Genomic DNA, 17,941 nt, shown 5'->3' on the forward strand with positions numbered 1-17,941 from the left:
CCACCACATACACACCATCACACACACCACCACACACATACACACCACCACATACACACCATCCACATACCACCACACAAACCACTACACACATACACACCATCACACCACCACGCACACACACCACACACACACTACCACATACATACACACCACTCACATACCACCACACAAACCACCACACACATCCACACCCTCACACCCATACCATCACACACATACAAAACACACATATCACCACACATATATACACCATCACACACATCACATGCACACACCACATATACACCACTGCACACACCACACATACCACCACACACACATATACCACACACCTACACAAACCATGCATACATACATAGGCCACACACATACACAACATATACACACCAAACACAACACACACACAAACACAACATATACGCACCACACACACACACACACACACACACACACACAATCCTGCATTTCCTACAGCTGTGCTCCCCCAGCCTTGTTTCAGGGGCCGGGAGCAACACGGCCAAAGGCCTGGGGTAATACCCAGGTGGAGCGGGGAGCTGGGGTCCACAGGGCAGCCCCCAGCATCTGCCTTTCCTGGCTGGCTCGGACCCTGAGAAGGGGTGGGGGTGATCCTGGCAGAGGGAGGAAGCATGCCAGCTCTGGCTGTGGGTGTCTACCAGGATGGAGACCCAGCAACTGCACCTGACTGGAGCACCGAGCCTGCCCTCTCCTGATATTCCTTTCAGTTGTGGCTCCCAGGCTCCCGCAATAGAGCAATCCTGTCATCTGCCACAAGGAATAGATCTAGGCAAGAAGCCTCAGCCCCTAAGGGCAGGAGGGAGCCCTTGCAAGATCCCAAGAGCTAACATCTCCTTGATTTTTGCACCTGAGATCCCTGGCTGGCCTCGCCTCGTCCCTGTCATGATTCCCTGTTAGCCCACTGCCCTGCTCAGCCTCTCCCTGTGGCCTCTGCCCCATCCATCAAAGCCTCTTCAGCAGGAGGCTAAACTCAAAACCAGCTCCTGAAGGAGGAAAAGAGGGATTTCCAGGCTTGGGGGCCCAGCTCCCTTCTGTCCTTGACCCTCTCCCCTCGCAGGGCCCTGTGGGGAGTGAGCACAAGCACCTTCAAACACGAAGTTCCAGCCTGCCGCTGTGGCCAGCAGAGACACGGGAGATGCAGGGGCTCGAAGCACTGATGACCCTATGAAGCCTGGACAGGGCTGAGCCCCACCATCCCCCATGGCCTCTCCTAAGCCACCATCACTGACCATGTGATAGACTAGTCAGTCCATTCATTCGGACTGAGGCATCCTCACTAGCCTCCTCCTGCCTCTGCTCTTCCAGCCTCCGTTCTCTCATTTCTTCACTCAACAAATATTTACCAGCCTCCCCATGTGCCAGACATGGCCCTTCCCTCGGGGAGCCTGCAGTCTGGTGGCCATGAGGCCCCTCCCCTGAAATAGTCCCTCCTACTCCCATTCTCATTTTGGCCTGTCCAAATTGAACCTGTCTTTGAAGACCCATCCTTAAACATCTGCTCTTGCCACCTCTCTGAGGTGCTAATGTGTTCTCCTGCATGAGCTCCCCAGATGTAAGCTGAACTGTCTTGCTGCCTCTCCCTCCCTTGCAACTGACATTTTTTTAACAGTGAACGTTTTGTTTTTCTAAAGCAACCTTGTATGAAGTTGGCATGTATAAAGGTGAAAGCAGTATTTTACAGCTATAAACAGTGATCCAAATGCATGACATTTACCTATTATAAAGTCAATCAGTGAGGATAATAGGGTTGTTGGAATAATCCTGACAAAGTGAAAAGTGGATGACAGATCATAGTGACAGTCTCATGTCAGCTTCAGACCCCAGGTTATGCCTATATTTTGTTTTGGTTTTGTGATTGTGAGAAAACCCTAGTTCCTACTGATAGACAACTGCAACGAGCAGCAGAGCTTTCCCTCCCTTCTGAACACCAGGTGCAATCCAAGGATACTAGGATCCTTAGAACACAGTTTGAAAGTCACAGAAGCATCTTAGTGCTATTTAGACATCTATCTTATCTGCTATGCCAATGGGCCTCCTGAGGGCAGGGTCAGAGACCCAAGCAGGATCTGAGTTCCTTGGAGGCCCCTAGGACGTGTCCACTGGATGGAGGAATCCACCTAAAGGTCCCAGGCCATCCCCAGAATTCAGACCTTCTGGGCTCCAAATTCTAGTAAGGCTGTCTTGCTCGGCCACAAGACTCACAGGAAAACCCAAAAAAGCAAGAACAAGAATAAAGGCAGCTAGAATTGGGGCAGAAAAGATCATGTAAGCAACCCCTGCCCCACTTCCATTGCTTCCAATGAGACTCTGTTTTCTGTCCACTTCCTGCCATCCCTGCTGCTTCTGACCCTGGGAGAGTGAAGGTGGCTAGACCGGAGGCTGGGCCTCTGGCCTGGAGGAAGGACAAGGCAAAAGGCCTGTATGCCTGGTCAAGCTTTGCTTGGAAGCTGAGTGACCTTGGCACAAAGGTTTTTGCTGCTCTTTCCCTACCCCTGGCCCTGGTTTCTAAATGTGCCCCGTGCTTCCCTCACTGTGAAGTACAAAGGCCAGCCTGCTGGGTGGGGGGTAAGAAGTCACACTTACTTAGCAGGGGCACCACCCTCTGTTTTCATCCATCTGTGGAGAGAAAGTGGACTTAGGGTAAATCACTGTACTTTCTCCCTAGAGCCCAGCCCCACACACACCCAGACCTTCTACAGGAAGGCAGGGGACCGACCCCCCCTTCCCAGGGGACAGGAGCTGCCCAAGCTCACACAGAGATGCATTCAAGGTGGAGAGAACACTGCAGCCTGCCTCCTGAGGGGCTCTCCCCATCGTGGAGAGGAGAGGCAGGTTCAGGGTCAGGGCATGACAGAAGGGGTGGCCATGGGCACTGAGTCCCTAGGAGAGTCCCCATATCTATAGCGGGAAAGACTCAAAAGATGCCCAACACGATTACTCACACATGGGCAGATCTTCCAGCTGAATGGAGAATGTACACACATGCACACACACACGCACATGCACATGCATGCACCCACACAAACGTCAGTGTTGGAGAGCTGTGTGGGAGGGAAGCTGTGTGCAAGAGACTTACTTTCTTTCCTGTGGATCCAGGTCACAGAAGGTGACAGTATTGAGGGGGTAGTGGCGTCTGAAAAAGAGCCTGCAGCACAGACATCAGATAAACAGAGAATGAGTGCTGAAGGGGCTGCTTTTCCCCTCCTTCCACCAGCAGGTCAGGCCACCCTTCCACCGTCTGTGGCTATCACAGGTCCACACAACCTCTCTCTTATGAGCAAGATGGCCTGAGTTGCTGACACTGGCAACCTAAGCAATGTACAAGACAGATATGCCATAGAATCATCCCAAATGCCAGGGGCTGGGAAAGGAAGAAACTGGCACTGAGGAATAGGAAATGTGGGGAGGGGTTGGAAGAAGAAGCAAAGAGGCCGGGGACACTGTTAGGAGAGAGTTCAAGTGGATGGGTTGTGCTCCTAGAAAGCAGGTCCCTTTTATCAGTTGTATTTATAGCTATATACGCAATGCTGGCAAATTCTCACAGAAGGATGGATGAATGGGTGGATGGATAGATGGAGATACAGATGGATGAAGGGAAAAATGGGTGGTCAGGAATAGATGAGGGATGAATGAATGCAGGGATGGATAGATGGATAGATGCATGGATGGATGGATGGATGGATGGATGGATGGATGGATGGATGGATAGATGCATGGATGGATGGATGGATGGATGGATGGATGGATGGATGGATGCATGGATGGATGCATGGATGGATGCATGGATGGATAAGTAGCTGGGTAGATGGGAGGTAGATGCAAGATAGATGGACAGGAGGGTAGATGAGCAGTTGGGTGCAAGGAATTAATCAATTGGTAAATGGATGGGTACATGGATGAACAGATGGGTCACAGGAAGGAGAACCCCACCCAAGAGCAGGCAGGGGAGTCTTACTTTCTCTGGTTGTCAGTCAGAGTGATTCCCTGGGCAGAGACTTTGAAGTGAACGATGGTGGCAGCTGGCGTGGGGTCTGCAGCCAATGTCTCAGATGTGGCTTTGGAAATGGCCTGTGGCCCAGTGAGTGACTCCATGTCCACAGAGTTGACGAAGAGCACATTGCAGGCTGGAAGAAACCAACCCAAGGGGGAGTCATGGGAGCTGGGGTGGGTGAGGACATTAACCCAGATCCATTCTTCAGGGAGAAGGTAGCAGATAAATTTCAGGCTAGCCTTGAGCCAAGGCATCTGCACATAGAAATGTGATCTTCCCGGAGACATTTGGGCCTGGAGAGACCTCCAGCCTGCATCTGCAGGAGGGATCAAGGCAGGAAGGCAGAAAGGAAGGCCTGGGCATGGGTAGTTTCAGGTGACCACTCACCTGCCCCTTGTTTCAGCAGGTCTGCTGTTGAATTGGCAGGGCCGGAGCTATCTTTTGATTCATCTGTGGGGTCTGAGACAAAAATTCAGTAGGAATTAAAACCCTAGAGCTGGAAAGAAGCACAAGTTTGGCTGGGCTGAAGGTGAGCTCTGCAACTCTTTGGCGCAAGGGACGTTGCTTTTCATACCAGAACATGGCAGTCAGCCCTGAGTTAGGCTCAGTCTGAATGTCTGATGATTGCTCTAAGCAGCGAGCACACTGGTTGTGAGCTCTGGAGTCCAGCAGAACTGGACTCAAACCCTCACCCCAGCACTTGCTAAGTATCTATAAAACAAAGAAGATGATCATGGTGCTCATGTCACTGGATTTTTGAGAGATTCCATGTACAATTTAGCCAGTGCTTAACATAAAGTAAGCCTTCAAGTGACAATTGGCATTGCTGTTATTGTTTTGCATTGATATATCTTTGTGTAGATCAATAAATCCTCTAATTTCCCTAATTCATTAAACCATTGATCCAGCATAACTCTAATTCCAATGTTAATAAGAATTGAGTGATGGACATATTAGCTTGATTTAACCCACAATGTATGCATTTATCAAAACATCACATTGTACATGGTAGATAATTTTTTTTTTTAAACAAAATCCTGCTCTGTCACCCAGGCTGGAGTGCAGTGGCGTGATCACAGCTCACTGCAGCCTCAAACTCCCAGGCTTTAGCGGATTCTCCCACATTAGCCTCCAGAGTAGCTGGGACCACAGGCATGAGCCACCATGCCTGGCTAATTTTTTTACTCTTCTGTAAAAACAGGGTCTTCTGATCTTGTCCAGGCTGGTCTTGAATGCCTCACTTCAAGCAATCCTTCCACCTCAGCCTCCCAAAGTTCTGAAGTTATAGGCATGAGCCATCATGCCCAGCCAATATTTGCATTTTTAACAAGTCCCCAGGAGATGCTGATGCTGTCGGTCTAGGCCCATACTTCGAAAACGACAGGTTTATACAATCTAAATATTAAACAGTTTTTTAATTGCTGAACTACTATGGTAAATTCCATAGGAATATAATTCAATTCATGTCTGAATTGCGTCATTGGTTAATAGTGCTATTTAAGTTGTATTTGAACTTATAAGCTAATAATGTTGGTCCATTACCATTAATAGTTCAATGAACTGAATTGGATAAATAGAAATTGTCCAAAAATACTAGAGGTGTTATGTGTGGGCATAGCCCCAGGAGCTCCGAGAAAGACTAGAAAAAATCCTAGGGCCACAGCCTAGGAGTGCTTCTGAAGGTCCTATTGTTGAACAGAGAGAGGGGGGAGAAGGCAGCCCAGCTCCCAGTTCCGAGACCTTGCACTGGGGGTGAGGCCAATGACCTTCAGGTGAGCCCTGTGTCTCTGAGGGCTGGGCAATAGAGGCCTATGCTGGGAGGAGTTCCAGGTGCCCACCTGCCATGCTCTAGGGCTGATGCGCCTCCATGAGAGAAGCTAAACACCCCCTCCCCAGCCCTGCCGTCTCACTCAAATTCTCATCCTGCATGTCCTCATGCCCTTGGAGTCCATTCCAACTTCCCACAATCAAAAGAGGACTTGCTCTTCCCTAACAGCTCAGCGTCCCCTCAGTCAGGGAACACCCTCCCAGCACACAGATTTGAAAATCCAGCGACATCGAGGCACTGCCTTCCCTTTCCTGAGGCTGCTCTCTCCTCTCCATCCAGACCAACCCCCCAATACCTCAGTCTGCTCCCCGCTCTCTTCCCCAGATGCCCATCTCATCCTCCAGGACGTGTCTCCTGTCCCCTACTTCTCCTGTCTCCTGTCATCCCTGGGATGACACGTGGTCCGAAGATTCCACATGAATTTCTTCACACGGAGGGTTTTCCTGAACAATCTGGCAAGTCCATTTATGTATGTTCCTGGAGTCAAGCTTTTTCATAAATTTTTTCTTCTTTTTTAATAGGAAAAAAAGGAGAGTAATTTTTGAGTTTCTCCAGATTGGTAAAATGATGTGTGTCCTCCAGCCCTGGCCCATGTCCAGAGTGGCTGGCAGGATCAAGACATGACGGGGGCCAGCTCAAAGGTGTGGGTGGTGAGCCAAGAGTCTCACGTTCCTACCTCGATTTGGAATGACCAGCTTGCAAGGCAGGGCCAATGGGATGATAGAGTGCTGGTAGACCAGGGCAGACAGCGATCCTGCAGGGAAGCAGACAGCATGTCAGGGGCAGCGATACTGGAAGTCAGAGGGGAAACCTCCACCTCCACCCTCATCCCGATACACACGATCTTCCACTTCTTTGTTAACTCTACCTCAACCCACCAACAACGCTGAAAATTCACACCCTCTTGTTTAACAAGATCCAAAAGAGAAGATTCCCAAGGTTCACTCCAGCAGTCATAAAGTTACCTAACAACTTTCCTTTGCAGAAAGTTCCTCCTAACATTGCTCCTAACTCGCCCCAGTTACTGGGGCTCCTCTGAGAACAGGGCAGAAGGATCAGAGAATTGTGGGATCCAATCCCAGCTCAGTCACATCTCACCTGTTGGTTCTCAGGTAAGTGTAACTTTGATGACTCTCATTTTTTCATGTGTCAATTCCTCCCTATTAGGGAGGATGACCCCTACCAAACAGGATGGTTGTGAGGCCAGACGTGATAGAAGGTGCTGGGACAGTGACATTCACATGGTAGGTGGTCAATTAAGGCAGCTGATTTTACTATTGTTACTCCAGTTATAATGAGAACAAGTCCCAGCTGGGTAGGACAAATACAGAATGCAGTTTGGCAGAATTAGGAGCCGCACTGCAGAGGGAGACAAGCCTCCATTCATTTTCTCTGTGGAATTTACGACAAGGGTGGCTGGCAGAGCCTGTCAGAAAGAACTTGGGGTCAGACCCCTGGAGGAACCCAGGACAGGGCCAAGACTCAGGCCAGACTGTAGAGACGGGGGCAGCAGGGACAGCTCACCGAAGTTTGGCTCATTGGGGCAACCCTTGAGCTTGACTCCTCTGGGGCCGGTCTCTATCAGAAAATGCCTGACCAGCTCATGGGTCATGTCTCCTGGGACAAAGAGAAAGAAATGAGGCTCAGTCCCTTCCCATGGCTTCCTCCCACCACCTCCCAACACTGCTTCAAAACTTCTGCAGTATGCAGGGCCAAGATGGGAGAAATGGCCGAAGAGAGAATGTGACTGGAGCCCCACGGACTACAGAGCCCTCTGCTGCTCTCCCACCCCTCAGGAAACACATGGCAGGCACCCAATCTCCTGCTTTCCCCATCTTTGACCCCAACCATTGCCAAGCCCCAGACACCCTCTTCCGAAGAGTCTGATGGGAGTTAGGGTCCTGCACAGCACCCTGGGTCCCTCCAGCACCTCCAGGTTTAGCAACTGTAAAGCTCACCTTGTCCTGAGCCCCATTCTGGGAGATGAGGTTACCTTTTTTATTCTGCTGCATGATGGTTGGAGGTGGTGAAGACACCTTCATGGCCAGCCCGTAGGCGCCTCGGAAGGAGTGACTGTCACGGATGATGAAGGCCCCTGGCTCCTGGTCCTTGAGGAGTGCGATGGCTGCATGGGGAAGGGACAAGGAGAGGGGAGGAAGCAAGACATTGGTGGCACTAGTTTTACTTAAGTCTCACTGAGCCTACCGACCTTTGTTCTTTCTTAGGTGAGACAACGTTCTTTGAAGTTAGAATTTAACTACTCCTAAGGGTCTTCCTGTACTCTGGTTGGCAAACTTATTCTGTTGGGTTTTTTGTTCTTGTGAGACCGGGCCTCGCTCTGTCACTCAGCCTGGCATGCAGGCACAATCATGGCTCACTGCAGCCTCGACCTCCTGGGCTCAAGGGATCCTCCCACCTCAGCCTCTCCAGTAGCTGGGACCACAGGCCACTGTTCAGCATGTGCCATTTTGCCTGGCTAATTTTCTTTTTTCTTTTTTTTTGTAGATTCAGGATCTCACTATGTTGCCCTGGCTGGTCTTGAACTCCTGGCCCCAAGCCATGCCCCTGCCTTGGCCTCCTGAAATGCTGGGATTACAAGTGTGTGCCACCACACCCAGCTGGCAAACTTACTCTGTAAATGGCCAGAGAGTAAATACTTCAGGCTTCGCAGGCCATGCAGCCTCTGCTACAACTACTCCACTCTGCCACTGTAGCAGGACAGCAGCACAGAGAGGATGCAAGTCAGCAGGTGTGGGTGCGCCCCAATAAAACTTCATGTACAAAAGCAGGCAGCATCCAGATTTGACCCACAGGTTGCCGTTGCTGACCCCTGTCCCACACCCAGACAGGCTTCCCCTGAGAATCATTCCCACATTCCCAACTTTGTTCTCTCTCTCTGTAAAATGCAAAAACCTCCCACATGAGGCAGACAGCTAAAGTTTCATGTTATCTTGGCAGACCTTTTACTTTGCCCAGGAAAACCAAGGCTTTGCTGTTATAAGAACCCTTCCAAGAAGTGTCTACAACCACTGCTTCTGTGTTCCCACACTTCACTGCGGGAAGTGCTTCCTACTGTCTAACTTCAACCCCAGCCCCCTCTGTGATGACCCCCCTGCTACAAAGAGGACTGAATCTGCCTCTGTTCCTTGCCTAGGGAAGACACAGGAGGCCTCAGCCAGCTATGATCTCTGATGGACCACAGAGCCCAGCACTCACCCTGCTCCCTGGAGATCTCAGGCTTGTACCAATACTTAGAAGTGTCCTGGACAAACTTCACTTTAGCCCGTGTCTCTGGGCTGTTGTCTAAAGCAGGAGAAGGGAAGAAAGTGTTATGGGTTAAATTGTGTTCGCCCAAAACATACATCAAAGTCTTGACCCCAGTGCTTGTGAATTTGACCTTATTTGGATATAGCGTCTTTGCAGATGTAGACAAATTAAGATGAGGTCACGCAGGATTAGGGTGAGCCTTAATCCAGTATGCCTATAGGCCTGGTGTCCTTACAAGGAGAGTAGACAGAGATACACACAGGGGAGAGCACCATGGAAGGTGCAGGCAGATACTGGGGTGATGCGTCTACATGCCAAGGGACACCAAGGATGCTGGCGGCCACAAGAAACTGGGAGAGAGGTCTGGGACAGATTCTCCCCCAGAACATCAGGAAGGAGCTAACCTTGCCAACACCTTGATTTTGGACTTCTAGCCTCCAGAACTGTGAGAGAACACATTTCTGTCATTTTTAAGCCACTAAGCACATGGTCCTTTGTTATGGCAGCCCCAGGAAACTGACATCAAAAGCTGATGTCCTTGAACACACAGTGGAAGGGACCTTCGGCCTCCTCATCCATCCCCTATCCCCTGCCCGCCCTCTGGGTGGCTGAGCCACCTCCTGGTGGAGGGCCTGGCACTGCATTCTCACAGAGCCCACCGAAAGCCTCCCTCCACCCCATGTCCCCCTTTCCCTAGAAGACTGTGACTAAACCCTTCCTACAGCTTTTCTCCCACGGGCTAAAATGCTTGCTTCTAGAACCTTTCTCCACAGGCTCAGTTTCTCAACTTCAGCATACACACCATGAAGATGAGGGCAGAAAGATCCATTTCTGCCCCCTTTTCCCCAGGCCCCTCCTCACTTTCCACAGGGAAAGCCTATGTTCTGCATCACAAAGCACAAAAAAAAAAAAACCACTTGTCTTTGGATTAAACAGGTGATAGCTGGCCTAGAATCTAGAGGCCATCTACTGCATGTAGATGCACCCCGCTTCTCAGGCAGACAACATCTACTGCACCCCCGCATCTACTGCACCCCGCTTCTCAGGCAGACAACACCCCCACACACACCCATGCCCAGACTCTTTGCAGACCTTGCGAATTTGTCGTAGAACATGAGATTCTGGAGGGAGCTCAGACAGGACAGAGTCCAACTGCCTAATTTTACATATAAGGAGAAATTCAGAGATGAGAAGTGACTTGCCCAAGTACACAGATGGTGACCTTGGTAAGAGGCCCTAGCAGCCAGTTTAGGACCAGCTAAACTGTATCTTCCTGTCTAAGTATCAGGATGTGTGGCCCTCACTCTCAACCTCTTCCTTCAGCTTTTGGCACCAAAGAAAACCAAAAAAAAAAAGGGAGGAGGAATAGAAAAAGATGAGGATTCCACATTTTTCCTCTCCTGTCTTCAGAGACAGAAGCTGGCATGAAAGACACTGTAAAGTTAAGAGAGCAGATCAGGAGACACAAGTTGTGTCTCCAGTGCTTAGTCAATTTCAACCTATGATTTACACTCCCTTATGCTTCTGGGATCTGTCTTCGGGCGAGCGTGAGGGGACAGGTCAGCTCCCTTTTCTGGCAGCTGTGTGCTGAAGGTCTCTGGGTTAGGCAGCTGGGCCGTGCAACTGCTTCAGGCTGCCTTTCTCCGTCCGAAGCCCCAGGCCCCACTGCTGCCATGGCCTGTTTAATGAGCTGTCAGAGGCGGCTGCAGTCCCACGTGCCTTCCTGTGTTGACTCCAAAGGCTATTTTAAGCAGGGAAGATGGTGGGAAACAGGAAGTGTCCCAGCTATTAGACGTTTTGCATCCTTCAAGGAGAGGGGCTGGGAACCAGATGTCCCTGGGGGGCAGCAGGAAACAGGGGGTGCAGGGTCATTCTAGGTGTCCTGGCTTGGCAGGCTCAGGGCAGGACCTGAGAGTGATACCGTGAGAATCTAGGCAGCTGGGGCCCATCTGAGGTGGCCCAAAACATTCTAAATCCGCCTCAAACATTCAGGGCCACGGTGCACACAGTCAAGTTAGAGGCTGGCCTTTGTGTTTAGACAATGAGCTATCTAAGTAGAGGCAAAGGTGGCAAGTTCTGACAATGGGTGAAGAATTCACTGCACAAACCTGCATGGGCTTCAATGAAGTTGGGTCTATGAGGAGTGATGTGGCCACTGCGGGGGTGGCAAAGGTATGGAGATCCAGGTTTGGACGGCAGGTTTTCAAGGTCATGCTAAATAATGATGACCCCCCCCAAGATACGGACACATGACAAAGATAACTCCAATGATGCTTGAAGACCATTAGTTTTGGGGTGGCATGGCCTGGATTGGAAGCCTGGCTCTGCCATTTCTTGACTGTATGATACTAGACTCAGTTTGTAAACTGGGCTTAATAATATTAATACCTACTTAACCAAGTGGCCAAGAAGCTTAAATGAGACAGTACTTAGCTCAGAGCCTGGCACACAGCATGTGCCCAGCAAGTGGTAATGGCTATGAGGATGATGATAATCATAACCGTAATACTATTCATCATTGTTCTTTTTATCAGCCTCATCTGTATCTACATCCTCATCTCAGCATCCACAACCACAGCACACTTATGGGGAGGACACCTCCAACTCTCCTTATACAGATAAACTAAGTCCTAGAAGTCAGTGATTCACCCAGGGTCGCCTGCCAAGGGAACGTCAGAACATTCACTGGGATAGATATTTCACTCTTGTACATACTTCATCAGCAGGAGAGGTGAAAATGGAAGGGGAGAGGCCCACCTGGCATGGAGTACTTGGAGAAGTCGGGCAGAGTGTGGGAGAAGGAGACAGTGCTGCCCCCGCTGGGACTGGACATGCCGCTGGCGACAGGCGAAGACACCTTCCCGTTGATGGTGGCATAGTTGGGGAGGCTGCCTGCCCGGTCTCCCACCGACATCCTTCGCTTCTCTGGCAAGGCCGGTGTTGGGCTCCCTTGCCGGAAGGCTGCTGAGTCCGGCGACGGGGAGGTGGCAGGGCTGCTCAGGCCAGGGTAGTAGGCAGGGGAGACAGGGAAGGAGGGCGTGGAAGGAGCCTGGTAGCCAGAGGCACTGCTCTGCCGGGACACTGTGGGTCTCCGATCCTCGGGGGTAGAGTAGCCACCATAGGCCACATGCCGGTCCAAGCAGGGGCTGCCAGGAACCACAGATCCAGACCCTCCCAGGTGACGGCCCAGGCTAGGGCTTCCAGGGCTGGCTATTGCATTGCCATGGAGACCGGAGGCCAGGTTGCCTTGGTGAGCCCCAGGGTGCCGGCCCAGGCTGGGACTCCCCGGGGTGGTGGCCGCATTGTTGTGGAGGCCAGAAACCTGGTAGGCCCCTGTTGGGTGCCGACCCAGGCTGGGGCTCCCCGGGGTGGTCGCTGCACTGCTCTGGGGGCTGGAGACCGTGCTACCATGGAAGCCAGTGCCTGGTGGACCCATCACCTGGCGATGGCTCAAACTGGGACTGCTGGGGGCAGCCATGCTGGGGTTGATGGCCCGCCGGCCGAAGCCAGGGCTAGGGGGAGTGTTGGTGCCCACTGTTCTGTGACGCGCCTGAGGGCTCCCAGGCACTGTGTGGACGCCAGCCACACTGAACTGAGCTCGGGCCTGGCTTTCCGGAGACGAGCTGAATTGCTGAAGTGAGTAGTCGGGGCTGCTGTAGCTACTGCCCACAGTCGCGAGAGGAGAAGAGCTCTGGTAGTTTCTCTGGGCAGACGGGCTGGGCTGTCCCAGGCTGCCGGAGCGGATGCCAGACTCCAACAAAGGCTGGGTGGGCGTCCGGGGACCCTGGTCACTGCTTTCTCCAGATGGGAAACTCCCCACTGAAGTGCTGCAGAGAGATGGAGGGTTGCGATTCAGCGGACAGAACTGAATGAAGCGTGGATTTACAGCGTGCTCTCTGCCCTCCCTCCAACCACAAACAACAGGAAGAATGGGCCCAATGGCAGTGCGGCAGGACATCAGAGTTTTATACGTTACCTTACAGAACCATCAGGGGAAGAAACTGAGGCTCAGGGAGGTTAAGCAGTAGGCTTAGGACCACATTGCTTATAAAAGACCAGGGTTTCAACTTAGCTGTGTCTGATTCCCAAGCCCACGTCTTCCCCACTGCACCATGTTCACTCCTGAGCCACGTCAAAGTGAAGAGCCCTCTCCTATCGAAACTGGAGGTGGCTGTCATGATATAGCCTCCAGCATCACACAAATTCCCAGTGGAGTTTCCTGGCTCCTGTTCCTACTGGGGGTAGCCCTGCCTTGACTCAGTTTCCTCAAGTGTGATATCATCATCATTAAACATTGACTGAGAGTGCTAGAATTGGGCTTTCACTCCTGGATGGCTCCAAAAAAGCAAAGACAAGGAATCATAGCGGAAGGCTTCACATCAGGGGATTTCAGGTCATTATGAGGTCTGCTCTCCAGCCACTGGGGATGTGGCCACCAATGGAGAAAGCTGTCTTGCATGGTAATGAGGTTCCTGTCATTAGGAGCATTTAAGCAGAGGCTGACAGACTTACTGGCCTGAATGTTGTAGAAGGAATTTCCTGCATTGGGGGGTTGGATGAGATGAGCTCAGAGGTCACTACCAATTCTGACTCTGAAACAATTCAGTTCAGAGGAGACTATACCTGGGGTAATTGCCACAATCAAAGGTTCCCTTGTACAGTTAAGTCTAGGTCTGCATGGAGTGACATATGAGAGCACAGCAGTACAATGTGATGGCCAGTGAGTTTTTTTGCTTGTTGAAGTTTCTCCATGTGGAACATGACAGGGCTGGATTGGCTGACCCTGGCTCCTTCTAGACCCAAATTTCTATCCATCTATGGCGAGAGAAACAAAGGTTGACGGGGGCCTTGCATACACTAGTAGCTGTAGGGAGGTAGCAGGTAGGCTGTGCACCAAGAACTCCCCATGGGAAGGGGTCCTTACTTAGCCAATGGGCCAAAACCTGGAGCTGCAGGCTGGAAGGATCTTGTGGTGGGCTGGCCCTCCCTGAGCCAGGTTGGATAAGCTCAGGTTCACGGGGTGATGTGATTTGGTCAGGAGTGTGCTCTTGGGCCAGGCAAGAGCCAAGGGTAAGGAGAAGGTCAGGGGCCAGGCTAGGGCAAAGTCTACTTTGCATCCCAGAAGGCACCAGAGCAGAAGGCCACCTCCTGGTATAATCCAGAATAAACTGGATTCTGAGGAGTGGGAGACAGAGCCAGGCTGAGCAGGGCGAGAGAAGGAGACACTAAAATGGAGTTCTGGAAGGTTAATCCCAGGGGAGAAAGGCTAGCTTCCTGGAAAGGGCCAACACTTCAGCAGGAGGGATTTGAGTGAGAAACAATGAACAGCTTGCTAATGCCAGGGCTCACTGAGCACCAACAACGGGTGGCTGGGGCAACTTAGGAAAATCCTCTTTCCTTTAAAACAGGAAATGCAACCCTCTGCCAGAGTCAGGCCTCCTGAGCAACGCAGCCTGCTGCCTGTTAAGAGGCTGGGGAGGAGGAATGCTTGGCTTAGAATCCAGAAGACAGCTGCCTCTGCTCATCTGCTCCCCTAGTCTTCCCATGGTACCCCCACTTGCTGGGGAGGCTCAGCATTGAGCCAATGTAGACAGTGCAGCAAACTGGACCCACTGGGCCTGGCAGGGTCATTTGCAGGCCCTGTGACATCCCAGGCTAGGGAGGACAGTGGGCACAGTGAAGAAGGGATGGTCAGGGCAGAGTCTCCCCTCCTGGGGGGACGACACCTCCTGGATCCTCCTCCTTTGCCTGGCACTCGATGCCTTGCCTGAGCTGATCACAACCCTCCTTTCTTATGTTGTCATCCCATCTCTGTGTCCCCTCCACCTTCACCCCCACTACCCCAGTCCAGCAGCTCCTCACTGCACCCCTCCACTGAGTCTGTCAGCAGGGTCTGTCCACCCAACTCTGGGCTTTCATCTCTGTATGATGCAATCAGAAATATGAATGCCAGTGGTCCATCCACCAAGGCACCCCCTAATGGCAGGCCACATGCCCTCAGCATCACACTCCCAACATGGCCACAGCCCAGTCCTCTGTCCCTGCTGGGCTGTCCTTCTGGAATGCCCTCTCTCTCTTTCTTCATCTTTCAACATCCTGCTAGTTCCTCTGGACCCTCCACAAATGCCTCCATCCCTCAGAAATCCTCCCTGCATCCCTAGCCAGAAATAATGGCTCCTTGTTCTGAGCTCCAAGCCCTTTACTCATGTGTGGGCTTTGGGCCCATCTGACTCTCATCGTGTGCAGGGAGGGCACCATGACGCAGGTCTGGGGCAGAGGACAGAGATGTGGGCTCTGGAACCACACGCTTCCACCTGCATCCGATGTATGCCACTGCTTAGCTGCGGGACCTCGAGCAAGCTACTGCACCTTTATGCCTCAGTTTCCTCGTCTGAAAAGTGGGAACAATAACAGTGCTCACCTCCCAGGATTGCTGCAAGGATTAAATAACTGCATAAAGCACATAGCAAAAGTGCCTGGTACCTAGGATGAGCCCACGATATAAGTCATTACTGTTGGTAGATTTTCAACTTGGGGAAGGACTTTGCTGCATTCACCGTGGTAAGCCTCACTCCTTCTAGTACAGTTTTGGATGGGCGGAATTGAATGAGGCCTGGTAATTATAGGTCACTGGGCTCCCCACAGGATTCAGCACGCAGGACATGTGCCCTCAATGAACCCTGATGAAGTGGTTTGCAAGGTGCCACCATCTGGGTATGATTTCTGCCTGTCCATGCCACAGGCAACAGATCCAGGAGGCCTCACCCATCCCGTCCCAGTCCCAGGCCTGGATTCTCATCCCCCACCCACTGCCCCTTCCCAGCTTACCTGTCAGCACTAAGGATGGGGCTGCTGGTGGAGAGGGGGCTGGGGGAGACAAAGGATCCACCCAGGGTCCCGTTCCTCAGGGGTGTCTCATGGCCATAGGCCTGGGCGGCTGGAGCGCTAAAGCTCTTGGGCTCAGAGTCCTGAGCTCGGGGCCCAGCCACAGCTGTCCGTGCCACAGACTCCACATAGCTCCGGGGCTCTGGAAGGGGCAAGGGGAAAGAGACTCTGAGCACAGATCCACAGGGGTGCAGTGCAGGTCCCACCCAACCTCCCCTGGAACACAGCCTCCCGGACTCCTGCCTGGGAACATAGGAATAGCCCCCAAAGGACAAGAAAGGCTCCTGCCTGCCCAGACCCACCCTGCCCTGCAGTGACCTTTCCCCAGGGCCTTGCTCAGAGGAGGGGGCTCTGAAATGGATCCCAGGCTCCGCCTCAGAATATGGTCATCAGAGACTCTTCCCTCCAAGGACTGAGTCTGTCCATAGCTGGCACCCTCTTTGGCTGCTCTCTTTCTTCAGTGATCTTGCTCAGCACCCAGGCCCTTCCAGGTTCTCCTGGTGCCACTAGAGTCTGAGGCCCTACAGTGGGCCCAGAGGTCCATCCCCGCCTTGCCTGTATCCCAGGACAGTGCCAGAGTTCATGTGAGCTCCACCCCCTACCCAGAATCCAGAAACAGCCTTAGCCACCTAGCAACAGGCCTGCAATGGTGAGTCTTGCCCCGCGGGGCTGCTGTGGACTCACCAGCCCCTTCGATGCCAAGACACACCCAGCCCTCTCCGCCTGACACACTCAGCATTCCTCTAGAGACTAGCGTCAGGGCACCCCATTCCCAGGCGGAACTCAACATTCCATCGCCCACCTCGGGCATTCCTGTAGCACCACGCAGTTTACAGAGGACCTCCTTATACACGGCCCTACCTGGTGTTCAAAACAGCCTAAGAGGAGGGGGTGGGGGACACATGCTAGAAAAGGCCACTTTTCAGATGAGGATGCTGAGGCCTGGCAAGGGAAATGACTGGATCCCAGATGGCCCGACTCCCAGACCAGCACCTGCCCGACTCCTCTACGGCCTCTGAGGCTAGCTCCTAAACGAATTCCATTTGAAAAAGGAAGAAGCAGCAGAACACTTTTATTTACCCCAGGCCACGATCGGGGAGGGATGTCATTCCCACCACCTCCACACCCCGCCCTGTCCCTGTCCTACCCAGGAGGAACCTGGCTTGAGTACAGAGCCATACTGCCCACAACTAAGGCGTCCACTGAAATCAGCCCGAGAAACTGAAGAACCAGAGTCTGTGCAGCCCTCAGGAGGCCAGGCCCCTGCAGCCCCCGCTGGCCAAGACTGTGACGGTAAGAGTTGGAGAAGAACCCCCTCCTCCAGGTCCCTCATGGGTGACAGGCCTGGGGTCCAGCTGACTGAAATGCAACCTTCCTCCCCTTAGCCCAAAGAAAACCTTAATTTAGAAGGAGCCTAGTCACCAGGGTGCTAGCAGGGTGTTTCCAGGCCTTGCTGCATAGGGGCACAGCCTCCACGGAGTGGCTTCTGGGGTGGCCCTCAGGTCTGACATCCTACACCCAGGTCAGTGGCCTCTCTGGACACCGGAAAAGAATGGCCCCTCAGCACAGGACCCTTTACAGAGCAGATCCCAGAGGCTGCAATGGAGTCTGCACACAGCTCCAGCCACAGCCTACCCATCTGCCTTTTGTCCCCACACAGAGCCCCCTCCACCCGACAGCAATGACAGTGGACAAGGCTGGGGTAGTTTGTCTGCAAAGAGACAGGCACGGGTGGTCTATTCTAGGTACCAGGCACAGGGTGATGTAGATCCAGGCACCTCAGCACCCAAAGCTGGAATCCATGTAGGCAGTGCCAGCAAGACCTCCTCGAAAGCCTCCCTCAACCAGCCCAGGCCACCCACTCCCCTCACAGAAGGCCCAGGCCAATTCTCACCAAAGGCATGGATTCTGTGCCACCCAAGCATGAGGCT

At 52.5% G+C, this 17,941-nt stretch overlaps 1 protein-coding gene across 1 annotated transcript in view; it reads right to left on the reverse strand.

Moving 5' to 3' along the window:
* Positions 1 to 17,941, reverse strand: part of TNS1 (tensin 1) — a 48,707-nt gene that overhangs the window by 5,902 nt on the left and 24,864 nt on the right. The window contains exons 5-14 of the mRNA XM_023220740.2: positions 15,954 to 16,152; positions 11,883 to 12,952; positions 9,075 to 9,161; positions 7,852 to 7,983; positions 7,383 to 7,475; positions 6,535 to 6,612; positions 4,418 to 4,489; positions 3,995 to 4,163; positions 3,116 to 3,184; positions 2,623 to 2,655 (exon numbers count right to left, since the gene is read on the reverse strand). Of these exons, the coding sequence (XP_023076508.2) occupies positions 2,623 to 2,655; positions 3,116 to 3,184; positions 3,995 to 4,163; positions 4,418 to 4,489; positions 6,535 to 6,612; positions 7,383 to 7,475; positions 7,852 to 7,983; positions 9,075 to 9,161; positions 11,883 to 12,952; positions 15,954 to 16,152 (2,002 nt within the window). The remainder of the gene's footprint in view (positions 1 to 2,622; positions 2,656 to 3,115; positions 3,185 to 3,994; positions 4,164 to 4,417; positions 4,490 to 6,534; positions 6,613 to 7,382; positions 7,476 to 7,851; positions 7,984 to 9,074; positions 9,162 to 11,882; positions 12,953 to 15,953; positions 16,153 to 17,941) is intronic.

The sequence above is a fragment of the Piliocolobus tephrosceles genome, chromosome 11 (assembly GCF_002776525.5).
Source record: "Piliocolobus tephrosceles isolate RC106 chromosome 11, ASM277652v3, whole genome shotgun sequence".
In the NCBI taxonomy this organism is placed as follows: Eukaryota; Metazoa; Chordata; class Mammalia; order Primates; family Cercopithecidae; genus Piliocolobus; species Piliocolobus tephrosceles.